At 40.4% G+C, this 12,544-nt stretch overlaps 1 protein-coding gene across 4 annotated transcripts in view; it reads right to left on the bottom strand.

Annotated features, from left to right (window-relative positions):
- Positions 1-12,544, bottom strand: part of DOCK3 (dedicator of cytokinesis 3) — a 571,728-nt gene that overhangs the window by 47,392 nt on the left and 511,792 nt on the right. For all 4 annotated transcript variants that reach the window (XM_032411365.1, XM_032411366.1, XM_032411368.1 and 1 more), the window contains exons 28-32: positions 8,746-8,840; positions 6,516-6,591; positions 5,877-5,977; positions 5,555-5,613; positions 3,215-3,363 (exon numbers count right to left, since the gene is read on the bottom strand). In XM_032411365.1, the coding sequence (XP_032267256.1) occupies positions 3,215-3,363; positions 5,555-5,613; positions 5,877-5,977; positions 6,516-6,591; positions 8,746-8,840 (480 nt within the window). The remainder of the gene's footprint in view (positions 1-3,214; positions 3,364-5,554; positions 5,614-5,876; positions 5,978-6,515; positions 6,592-8,745; positions 8,841-12,544) is intronic.

The following is a 12,544-nucleotide window of genomic DNA, read 5'->3' as shown; positions in this document are numbered from 1 at the left end:
AGGAAAGGAAAGGAAAGGAAAGGAAAGAAGGGACATACAGATTAGAAAGGAAGAAATAAAACTGTCTCTGTTTGAAGGTGATAGGATTATTTAAATAGATAATCCCAGGGAATCTCCAAAAACCTTCTGGAACTAATAAGTGAGTTTGGCAAGGGTGTAGAAAATAATATTAGTATACAAAACAATTGTATTTCTATGTACTAGCAACAAATAACTAAAAAATAAAATTTAAAAATCAGAATAATTTATAACAGCACCAAAAAATAGGAAATACATATAAATCTAACAACATGTACAAGATCTATATGCGGAAACTATAAAACATTAATGAAAGAAATAAAAGAATACCTAAAAAAATGGAGAGACATATTGCCTTCATGGACTAGAAGTATTAAGCATTACTAAGATATCAATTCTTTCCAATGTGATCTGTAAAATACAAAGCAATCTCAATCAAAATCCCAGCAGGAATTTCTGCAGATATTGACATGCTAATTCTGAGACTTAACAGAAAAAGGAACTAGAATAGCTAAGACAATATTGGGGAAAAGAAGAACAAATTTGGAGATTCACACCACTTGATTTTAAGACTAACTATAAAACTACCATAATCAAGACACTGTGGTAATGGTAAGAGATAAGACATAGATGGAAAGACTAGTGAGTCCAGAAAGAGAACCTAACACATACGGTGAACTGATTTTTGACAAAAAATTGTATTTTTTTCAACAAAAGGTGTTGGACAACCATGTGGGAAAAAGAAAAAAAAAAGTCTCGACCCATACTTCACTTCTTATACAAATGTTACCTCAAAATAGCTAATAAATCTAAATATAAAATTATAAAACCTCTAGAAGAAACACAGGAGAAAAAATTCTGTGGTCCTGGGTTAGGCAAAGAGTTCTCAGATATGATCCCAAAAGCATGATCTATAGAAACTGGACTGCATAAGAATTAAAAATTTTTGTTCTGTGAAAGACACTGCTTGTGGTAAATGAGAAGACAAGCTAAGGACTGGGATGAAATATTTGTAAATCATATATTCAACAAAGGACTGACATCCAGAATATATAAAGAACCCTCAAAACTCAACAATAAAAAAACATAACTCAATTAAAAATGAACACAAGTTTTGCATAATCATTTCACCAAAGAAGATATAAAGATGGTAAACAAACACATTAAAAGATGCTCAACATCATTAATCATTAAAGAAATGGAAATTAAAATTACCATGATATACAACTATTATACCTATTAGAATGGCTAAAATAGGGGCACGTGGGTGGCTCAGTTGGTTAACTCTTGGTTTCAGCTCAGGTCATGATCTCCGGGTCCTGGGATTGAGCCCTGCGTCAGGCTCTGCACTCATCAGGGAGTCTGCTTGAGGATTCACTCTCTCCCCCTCTCCCTCTGCCTCTCTTCCCATTTGTGCTCTCCCTCTCTCTCTCTTTCTCTCTCTCAAATAAATAAATAAATCTTAAAAAAAAAGTGGCTAAAATAAACACGTAAAGAGATGATATCGAATTCTGGTGAGCATATGGATCAACTATAACTCTCATACAATGCTGTTGGGACTTCAAAATGGTATTGCCACGGGCGCCTGGGTGGCTCAGTTGGTTAAGCGACTGCCTTCGGCTCAGGTCATGATCCTGGAGTCCCTGGATTGAGTCCCGCATCGGGCTCCCTGCTTGGCGGAGAGTCTGCTTCTCCCTCTGACCCTAACCCCTCTCTTATGCTCTCTCTCATTCTCTCTCTCTCAAATAAATAAATAAAATCTTTAAAAAAAAAAAAACAAAATGGTATTGCCACTTTGGAATAAAATTTGATAGCACCTTAGAAAGTTAAACATACATTTACCACGATATCCAGCAATTCTATTCCTAGATATTTACCTAAGAAAAATGAAAGTTTATATTCATAGAAAAATCTGTAAAGAAATGTTTGTTAGCAGCTTTATTCATAATCAACAAAAAGTGGAAATAATGCAAATGTCTTTCAAATGGTGAATAAACTGCAATGGAATACTACTCAGCCATAGAAAAACTGACACATGCAACAGCATGGATGAATCTCTCGATGGCATGCTGAGTGAGAGAAGCCAGTCTCAAAAGGCTACAGTCTACATGATTCCATGCACATAACATTCTGGAAAAGGCCCACCTACAGTGGTGGAGAATAGATCAATGGTTGCCATAGGTTAAAGATGGGGGAAAGTTTGACTACAAAAAGGTAGCAAGATGGAATTTTTAGGAATTTAGAATAGTGGTGGTTACATGACTATGTGTTTGCCAAAATTTACAGAATTGTAAATCACAAAGAATGAATTTTACTCTATAAATTTAAAAATAAATAAATAATAATTTAAGAATTACTGTTTGCCCGGTCTGCTCCTCACTGTTATAGTCACTCACTTTAAGATCACTGGCTCATCCCAGAGTCACAGGGTTGGGAGGGAGCTTAGTGGGGAACTGGTACAGTCCCCAACCCAGTACAGAAATTTCCTAGAGGCCTCCTGGGAGTGTCTGAGAATCACCAGTAAAGAGGAACTCCCCATCCCCTAAAGCAGGCCAGCTACATTGGACAGTTCCTATTGCTAGCAAGTAATTTCTTTTACTAGCTAAAATCACCTGATCCCTATTGATCTCTATTGATCCTAGTCCTGTTCTCTGGAGCTACACATAGAAAGGCAGGGGTCATCTCCTCTACCTTAGAGGTAGCAGAAGATTTGCACAGAGGCACAGCTTGAAGCTATTTAGTCAGAAGCTAAAGGCTTATATCTCCTGGACCCACCCCTCCGTGCAGGAGTCTGTGAAATTCTGGGCTACCCTGAGCCATGAGAAGTCATCTGGTCTTGGTTCTAGTCCTAGAAATGCCTGGACCACACACCAGAGAGGAAGGGCAATATGCTCCTAGGGCCCTCTCCTGAATGAAGCTGGGAGGTTATAGTCTCAAGCCATTCTTTCCTCGAACAGAAAGTTCTAAGATGTTCCATTCCTTTCCTCTGATTCTTTTCTGACCTCTAACTTCATAAAGAAAATCTACAAATCAATTCTGGCTGGCAAGTAAGGGAAAACCCTTGAACAGGATTCAGGATGGCCAAGCTACAGCCCATTCCCACTGAAACCACAGTCTGGCCATTTGGATCAGCTGCCTGGGCAGAAGGGGTCCATCCAGAGGAGAGCACCCTGAACACTGCCAGGTGTTGTCTTACCTGTTTGAAGTTGCCATTTTTCCTCTGCTCCCAGTCCATCATGTCATGAAAGATGGGAATCATGATATTCCGCACTTCTGGCTGTGGGACCAGTGTCACACCCAGAAAAGGACCAATCATTCCCGGAATAAAGTGGATCTTATGTTCACCTGAACAACAAAACCCAATAGATATTAATTTATACTTTTTTAGCTCCTTCTATGGAAGCTTCCCATGTGGGGCCACAGTACATACTTTCAAATGCCCTGGAAGCAACTGAGAACAAAGCAAGCTCTCCACTATGGCTTTCTGAGATACTCTTTTTCTTGGCTCTTTAGAGTTCATAGATGAAACTGGCCCAGCCCAGCTAAAACAAATGTTCAACAGGCAAAAACTACCTTTTCAAAGAATTTATGGGAGGTGCAGCAAACTACCTGAAAATCATTCCAAAGTCAAGGAACAGAGTTTACTACTTTAGGCAGAATAGGATTTCTGAGTAACCCTATAGGTTCAGATTGTCCTGTTCAGTGTTGATTTAGCAAGGAAAATCCATATATTTCTGCTTAAACACAATGCCCTATCCCTGGGCAGAGGAATTTAAGTGGTAAGATGTTCACAGCCCCTGGTCCAGCAGCTAGAGGCCTGAAGTTCATGAGCCTCTTCACTGCCTGTGCTCATGTGTGCCCAAGAGGCCTCCTCCTGAGTTAGCAGGAGCCTTCTGCACAGCCCTTCTAGGACAGAATGGTTTGGGGACTCTGTCTGTACTCCTCCCCATCCCTGCCCCTTGTCTTCACATTGCACTTCTGATGGTGGCACTACATCTACTCAGACCAGCTCAGCACATCCTCCAACGTTCTCATAAGGCCTTTCCATGGCAAGTGGGTGGTGCAGGTTTCCCTGTGACTGGCCTGAGATATGGGGCATGTTCCCAGAAGGCAGGATCAGTCCTGAGGACTGTGGGACAGAACTTTTCCTTGCAGTGGTGAAACGGAGTGAGCCATCTTTTAGAGATCTGCTTTCAGTCCTTCGGAGACTATAAAGGCGAAAAAGTATGGGCCTGTGTAATGACTGCTACAGCCAAGTAAAGTCAGTTCTTGAGGACTAGAAAATGCCATTTCCACACACACACACAAAAAAGAGGCAGGAATGGCTTTATCAGGCAAACTTGGCATCTTTTTTATTTCTTCCATCGTGAAAGCAAATGTTAGCCCTGAGGCTGACTCTACATATTCCAATCTTGGTATTTGGTACAGTTTGTAAGTACCTTGTGTTCTTGGGAATTTCAGAGTCAAGTTTAGGGTTAAAGTCTATACCCTGACTATGCTGGTTGCAGGGTGTAGGAGTACTGAAGCTGGAAAGCCTGCTTGGTAAAATGTATCCCTACTCATGGAGAGAAGCCCTAGTGTTCACTGGCAGGAATACCTCATACCTTGTCTGCTGCTTCCAGGGTTAGTGATTGAGATGGTTAATGGAGGATTCTAAGATTTTATAACCATCATTCCTAAGGCCTCAGAGTCATGAGCTCAGTTGAAAAGAGTAATAGCTAGGAAGAGTAACGGCTTTTCTAGCATCCTGAGAGCCACTTAGAAGCCTATAGTACCAAAGGATGACTCTCCTAGTCACCAGGGCAATCCAAGGATTCTACCAAGCACTCGGACAATTTCAGATCAAAAGCACTGGATGTTAGAGAAGCTGCTGAACGAAAGGGAGCTAAAATCAATTTCACCTAGGGGCTGTACTTCCCTTCTTGCATGCAATCCTCATGCATTTGGTGTGAGAAACCTGATCTGCGTGGTCTGAATACCAGAGACCCAAAAAGTGTTCCAATATTTATGAAAATATTGCTCATGTGCTGAATATCTCCAAGTTCTCTGCTTCTGTACACTTACCATGATGAACACTGAATAATGTATAGAATTGCTGAATCACTATATTGTACACTTGAAACTAATATAACACTGTATGATAACTATATTGGAATTAAAATTAAAAAAAGATCTATGCTTCTGAACCCGCAACATCTGCACTGGGACATGAAGAGCACAGAAGATCTTACCGGCATGAGTTCTTAAGCCGGGAACAACTCCTAGAGCCTTTATATTCTTCTCCTTTTGACTTTAGTTCTCAAAAAAGGGGGTGTGCATATGTGTTACTGGGGTCTTGCTTCTCAGCCTAAGTCTCCCTGCCAAGAGTTCTGTGCACATGTGCTGTACCAGCTGGCTGAGGTGTTACGTTAAAGATATGTAAAGGTCTCTTGGGTCTGAATTAACATCCATAAAACCTGGGAGAAGTTATTAGTCTTGTCACTTTTTATTTGGCTTTGCAATATGTGGAAGGGAAAGATAGGGAGAAAAGACCTACCCAAATTCTGCCACATGCTGAACAGTTCATAAGCCATCATCACACGCATGTCCCCATACCTAGAAATAGTAACACAGAAGTCAGCTTTCAGTGGGAGAAAGTTCAGGAAGGCAGGGCTACAAACCCAGTAAGGTTAGCCCTTCAGCTCTGTTTCTAATGCTTCCCCCCAAACTAAGCCATTTGGCTCTCAACTGAACTCTCACACTTGGCTCCTTGGGAAGCTACTCAGTGAGAACCTTGTGGACTTCTGAGGAGCCTCTCACTGAAACATAACCCCATCTGGGCATGTGGTAGGGAGGTGAAGAAGAGACATATGTCTTACTTATCTAGAATCTTCTTCCTCTTGGCTGAAGTGATGATTTCTAGCTGAAGGCTTGGCTGATTTATGAACAGAACTGCCAGGCTAAAATAAGAATTCCACACCTAGAGAGTCAGAGAAAGAGAAAACATGTGACAGCCTGAGTCCTTAACCCTGCAGAGAGATTCTAAATATATGGATGTAGCACAGAATTCATTTCACAATTTTAAGATCTTGATTTTTTTTCCTTTTTAAGTATCTTTGCAAACAGAACTTTTTTTTTTTTTTTCCTTTCTTGACTCCTTGAAACCCATAGTGTTGATTCTGGCCTAGAAAGCCTACTCCCGGATGTCTGGCTCCCAGCACCTCCAACAGGGGCGCTCTTAGGTTATATCCTAGTCACTATCAAACTTGGAAGTGGTTCAATACTATGAACATATTAATAAAGCAAAAACCAGTGAGCTTGCCCCAGCTCCCAGCCGCCCATCTGATACCTAGCTGAGTTCTTCTCTAATTCCTGACCTGAAAAATTGTGAGCAAAATAAAATGGTTGTTTTTAGTAAACAAAACAAAACAAAAAAACCCCCAGAAACAAAACAGTGAGCTTGTTTTTTGGCTTTCTAGTGTATTACAAAGACAGTGATGGATTTCAGGAGCTCCTACCTTAAAGTCAAAGTCTGTCTCTGTGAAATTCTTGTGCAGTGCGGAAGACAGGTACTGGACAGTAGTGACTATAATACTGCAGTAAGGGAACAAGGCATTGGTTGGTGGGGTTAATGGCATCCGACAGCTTAGCATCTACGACCTATGAGTAAACGTCTTGAGTACAACTTTCTCTAATGTAACATCTGACTATAAAGGAAAGGAATAGATGGCACAAACCTCACAGAAAACTGATCTTGGAGAAATGCCCCACAGTAGGCAGTACACCATAGAACATCAGTGGGTTCTAGGCCCAGCTCTGCCATTACCTGGCCTTGGCACAACTGCTGTCTAGGCCCCAGTTTCCCTGCCTATAACAGGGGGTGGGGGGAATTAGTTGGCTCTTTAAGATTTCTTCTAGTTCAAAGAGTGATTCTAGTATTTTGAGAACTTCTGGGTAGTGAAGGTATGACTACCAGAGGACTTACAGTATAATTTTATTATTTCCTTGATTATAAGGGTTTATAATGATTAAATCCCTACTGCTGTCACATGCTATTATTTTTATCTATAAGTTATTTGTTTTCAGCCTTTGGTCTAGAATATCACTCTCAGTTTTAGCCTGGGTACATATAAGGAACAATGGGAGGCTGGCTTGCTGGAGCCGAGGGCACAGGTTAAAGTAGAAAGGAAATGAAGTGGGACAGGCAGGTAAGGGTTTGATTACAGAGGGCCTTGGTGCCTGGCAAAGGAGCTTTTGTCTAACACTGAGTGCCCTGTCTTTGGTGCAGAAGAGGGGCAAGGCAAAAACAGTGCATTAGAGAGACTAGTCCACTGGCACAGGAGGTGACAAATTTGAAAGGTACAAGCCTTAAAAGAAGAGGCTGTTCCTGTAGGATGGGCTGAGGGCCCTGAAGTACTCAGACGAGAGCTAAGAGATAGAAACAAGAGGGAAGGGCCCCTGGGTGGCTCAGTCGGTTAAGCATCTGCCTTCTGCTCAGGTCATGATCACAGGGTCTTGGGATCAAGTCCCACATTGCGCTCCCTGCTCAGCGGGGAGCCTGCTTCTCCCTTTCCTCCCCGCTTGTGCTCTCTCTCGCTATCTCTGTCGTTATCTCTGTCTCTCTCTCTCAAATAAATAAATAAAATCTTAAAAAAGAAACAAGAGGGAGTCAAATGGAAAATCCACTAATAGAGAAAAAACATGTGCAACTTTGGTTATAACCATTTTCTGTGCTGTATAAAATGTTTGCAGTTTTGAAAAAAGAAAAAAGTGCCCTATAAAAGGTACAAAGTGGAACCATGCTGATACCTTGCTAATATATCTAACATAGATAATATCACTACATTCTGCATAATGCCAACAAAAAAGCAGATCAGGGCGCCTGGGTGCCTCAGTTAAGGGTCAGACTCTTGATTTCAGCTCAGGTCATGATCTCAGGGTTTTGAGATCGAGCCCCGCACTGGGTTCTGTGCTGGGTGTGGAGTTGGCTTGGGATTCTCTCTCTCTCCCTCTGCCCCTCCTCCCCTGCTCTCTCTCCCTCAAAAAAAGAAAAGAAAGCAGATCAGTGGGAGAAGGCAGCAGGCTAGAGAGTGGAGGCCAAGTGGCCTTCTCCCGAGTGGAGGGAGACCAGATGAGCCAGTACCTTACCACCTGCACTACTTGTCTGGTTTGCCAATTAGAAGCACAGGCTAGAAATATGAATGGAAGAGACAATCTGGGGGCAGTCTAAGAGTGAATTCTGTTGCTGGAGTCAGAAGTGGTCAGAGCCTTACAGCCAGGTCTTGGGTGGATAATTAGCACTAGCTGTGGGAGGCAGGCAGTGTCTGGCAGACAACAGAAATCAAATCAAGAGGAGGGCTTGGGATAACTGCCTGAAACTAGACAGCAACAGAGGCCAGTGGTCCATGGAACAGGCCTCCCTCAAGGAGAAGACTTCTCTGGGTATTATGATTTCACATCTTTACCTTCCTTTTCTATCCTTACCATGACATCTCTGCCAGGCACTTAACACTCCATTTTGAACTATCTTTAACACTTTCTTCATCTTGAACTTATGGTAAATGGTCAAGTCCTACTGATTGAGCCTCCAAACATTTTTCAAATTTACCCTGTCTTTTCTGTCCCCATGGCCTTGGCAACGATCTCTGTCTTGCTTTCTCTCTCTGCCACAAAACACACACTCCCTCTCTCTCTCCTTAGTCTGAGAATAGCTCTGTTGATGCTGGTGCAGGGCCCTTCCACACTCACTTGCTTGTAAGAAGTCTCATCACCATCCAGTCCCGAGGGAAGACACTCATCTTCATTAGGTTCCGGAACACACAGAAAATCTTCAGCAGGAATTCCTGATCCAGCAGGAAAATCTGATGTGAGATACCACCACTACCACTACAGCACGCATGTCCTTAACAGGGCTCTCCTGACTTCCAGACCATGAGAACAGAGAGGACTAGTGGGTTAGATTCCGGTTCCCTCTGTGAGTTATTTTCTTTTAGAGGCCTGTATGAGAGTGAGATCGAGGCACTCTCTCAGGCCAGGTGGGAGCAGACCCAAACTGGGTAGAACAGAGGCAGCTCTGCACCCTGAGCCCGGCGCCTAAAGCCCAAAGTGTTCGGAAGGCTAGAGTCCAGCAGAACTGGTATCCAACTGGGTCTGTGGGTCTCATTATTTGAGCCATGGCCCTTGAGCACTTGACTATAAGAACCTGCTTTTTGGGGGATGCCTGGGTGGCTCAGTTGTTTAAGTGCCCGACTCTTGACTTTTGGCTCAGGTCATGATTTCAGGGTCCTGAGATTGAGCTCTGCACACAGCGTGGTGTCTGCTTCTCTCCCTCTCTCTCTCCCTCTGCCCCTCCCCGCCCCCCCCCCCCCCTACATTCTCTCTCTCTCTAAAATAAATAAATAAAATCTTAAAAAGAACCTGCTCTCTTGAATATTAAGAACACATTGACAGGAGAAGCATTTTAGGAATGGCAGAGTAAAGACCTCCAAAATGTGCTCCTCTATGAAAGTAATGAGAACACTGGCAAAGCAGGTTAAGCAAAGACTTGCAACAATCCAAGGAGTGTTAATCAAGAAAAATGGTTGAATCTCAGTAGAACGGTGAAAGTTGTTGCACTTTAGCTTGTCCCATTCCTGTCCCATTCCTCTTCCTACCTCCATGGTATATCCTTGGAAACAAGCAACCGTAGAACCACAGTGGTAGTGAGCTCCTGAAAAAGTGCCACCCCCCCAAATTGCTACTTTTCTATCTGTCTGGCAGCAACCTGGGAAATCCCCATTCAGAGGGCTTCCCTGATCTGACCCAGAGCTCACTCAGTGAGAAGAGCCTTTTACCTAGGGCATATATGGAAAAAAATCAGCCATAATAATTTAATATCCAAGTTGCTTGAAGCAGCCATGTCATTAGGGCATTAAGAAAATTGCCAAAAGACTTAAAAGAAAAATCTGGGGAATGAAATATCTATAGGGGACTTTGAAAAGCTCTGAAATATTCCTGGGAACCTAGAAGTCCACACACATGTTCGGGGCTGTACATATTCCCAGGAAAGACCTGAGAAGCCTAATCTCTTGCTCTGGCTGACTTTGAGGCTCTGTGTGAAGCAGGAAGTGAAGGCTAAGGCAGTAATGTAAACGGTTGGAGCATTGAAGGTGAGTCCCAACACACACATACAGATACTTAGCAAAGTATCAAAGACTTATGACTTAAGGCATTTCAGGAAATTTCTGTCCAGGTACTAGCTGACCACTAAGATGAAGACCTCAGTGGCTGCACACAACAAAGTATACAGACATTAAAGAATTAGTCCAAGAAAGTCACTAAATAAGCTAGCAAACTGATATCAATAACAACAACAAAACAACAAAAAGCAACAACAACCACCCCTGGGATGTGGTAGGGGATCTGATTTCAAGAGTTGCCACATTATTTAAATTATCTAGTTTCTAACAAAAAAATTATAATATGTGAAATCAAACATGAAAGTATGACCCATACACAGAAAAAAGAGAAGTCAACAGAAACTTTACCTGAAGTAGCTCAAATGTTGGACTTACTAGGAAAAGACTTTAAATCAGCTGTTATAATATGCTCACAGAACTAAAGGAAACCATGCCTAAAGAATTAAAAGAAAGTACAAGAACAATATCTCACCAAATAGAGAATATCAATAAAATAGACAGAAATTATTTTAAAAGCATCAAATAGAAATTTTAGAATTTAAAAGTACCATAACTGAAATGTAAATTTTGCTAGAAGGGCTCAACAGCAGATTTGAACTGACAGAAGAAAGAATCAGCAAATTTAAAAGATATGTCAATTGAGATTACCCAGAGGAACAGAAAGAAAATGAAGAAAAACAGAGCATGTGGGATACCACCAATTGTAAAAACATACAAATAATAGGAATGTCAGGAAGAGATGAGAGAAAAAGAGGAAGAGATTTTGAATAAATATTTGAAGAAATATTTTAAAAACTTCCCAAATTTGATGGAAAAAACCCTTTAATCTACACATCCAAACAGCTCAATGAACTCCAAACGGGATAAAATCAAAGAGATTTATATACAGAGATATCATAGTCAAAATGTCAAATGCAAAAACAGAGAATCTTTAAAACAAGAAGAGAAAAAAATTTTATCATGTACAAATGATTCTCAATAATAATAGGTAACTTATGAACAGATATGGTGGAGGCCAGAGGCAGTGGAATGACATATTCAAAGTACTGAAATAATGTCAACCAAGAATCTTAAGTCTAGCAAAGCTATCATTCAAAAATGAAGAAGAAGTTAAAACATTCTCAGATAAAAAAAAAAAAAGCTGTGAGAATTTGTTATTAGTAGAGCTACCCTAAAAGAAATACTAAAGGGAGTCTCTCAGACTTAACTAAAAAGACACTAGACAGTAACTTGAATCCATATGAAGAAATAAAAAGCACTAGGAAAAGTGACTATATAGGTAAATATAAAAGACAGTATATATGTTAAATTTGTAACTCTTTTCCTATTTGATTTACAAGGCAACTGCATAAAGCAATAATTATAAAACCATGTTGAGATTATAATGTATAAATATGTAATTTATAAGACAGTAACAGCACAAAAAAGAAGAAAGAATTGGAGCTTTATTGGAGTGAAGTTTTTGTATACTATTAAAGTGAACCTGATAGATTGAGATGTTAATTGTAATTCCCAGGGCAACCACTAAGAAAATAACTTTAAAAATATGCTAAAAGAACCCTCAGTTTGTTTCCCAGAGTCCATAGTCTTGGGTTCTAGAGGGGAGGGGGGTGGGGGGATGGGTTAGCCTGGTGATGGGTATTAAAGAGGGCATGTACTGAATGGAGCACTGGGTGTTATGCGCAAACAATGAATCATGGAACACTACATCAAAAACTAATGATGTAATGTATGGTGATTAATATAACATAATAAAATAAAATAAAAAATATGTAAAAAAATACGCTAAAAGAAACAATGAAGGAATTAAAATGGCACACTAAAAATATTTAACATAAAAGAAGGCAGAAATGGAGGAGGAGAGGAACAAAGAAGATATAAGACAGATATAAAACAAATAGCAAAATGACAGGTGTAAATCCTAACTTTTTGATAATTACAGTAAATGTAAGCAGACTAAACATTCTAATCAAAAGGCAAAGATGGGAAGATGGATAAAAATAAACATAATCTAATTATACGTGGTCTACAAGATACATATTTTAGATTCAAAGACATAAACTCAAAAGTAAAAGGATAGGAGATATATACAATGACATAAAGATATACTACTGTTTCCTTCTAAGAGGTTTATAGTTTAGCTCTTACATTTAGGTCTATGATCCCTTTCCAGTTGATTTTTTTTATACGGTCTTGCTAGTGCCAAGAAATAGAATTGATTTTTGTATGTTAATTATGTATCCTGCAACTTTGCTGAACTTGTTTCTAACTTCTCTGATAGTGTTTTTATGGATGTCTTAGGATTTTCTGTATACAAAATCATGCCATCTGAGGATAGAGATAGTTCTACTTCTTCCTTTCCAAACTTG

The sequence above is a fragment of the Phoca vitulina genome, unplaced genomic scaffold, assembly GCF_004348235.1.
Source record: "Phoca vitulina isolate PV1807 unplaced genomic scaffold, GSC_HSeal_1.0 scaffold13, whole genome shotgun sequence".
NCBI lineage: Eukaryota > Metazoa > Chordata > Mammalia > Carnivora > Phocidae > Phoca > Phoca vitulina.
This window is presented reverse-complemented; position numbering and strand designations above follow the sequence as displayed.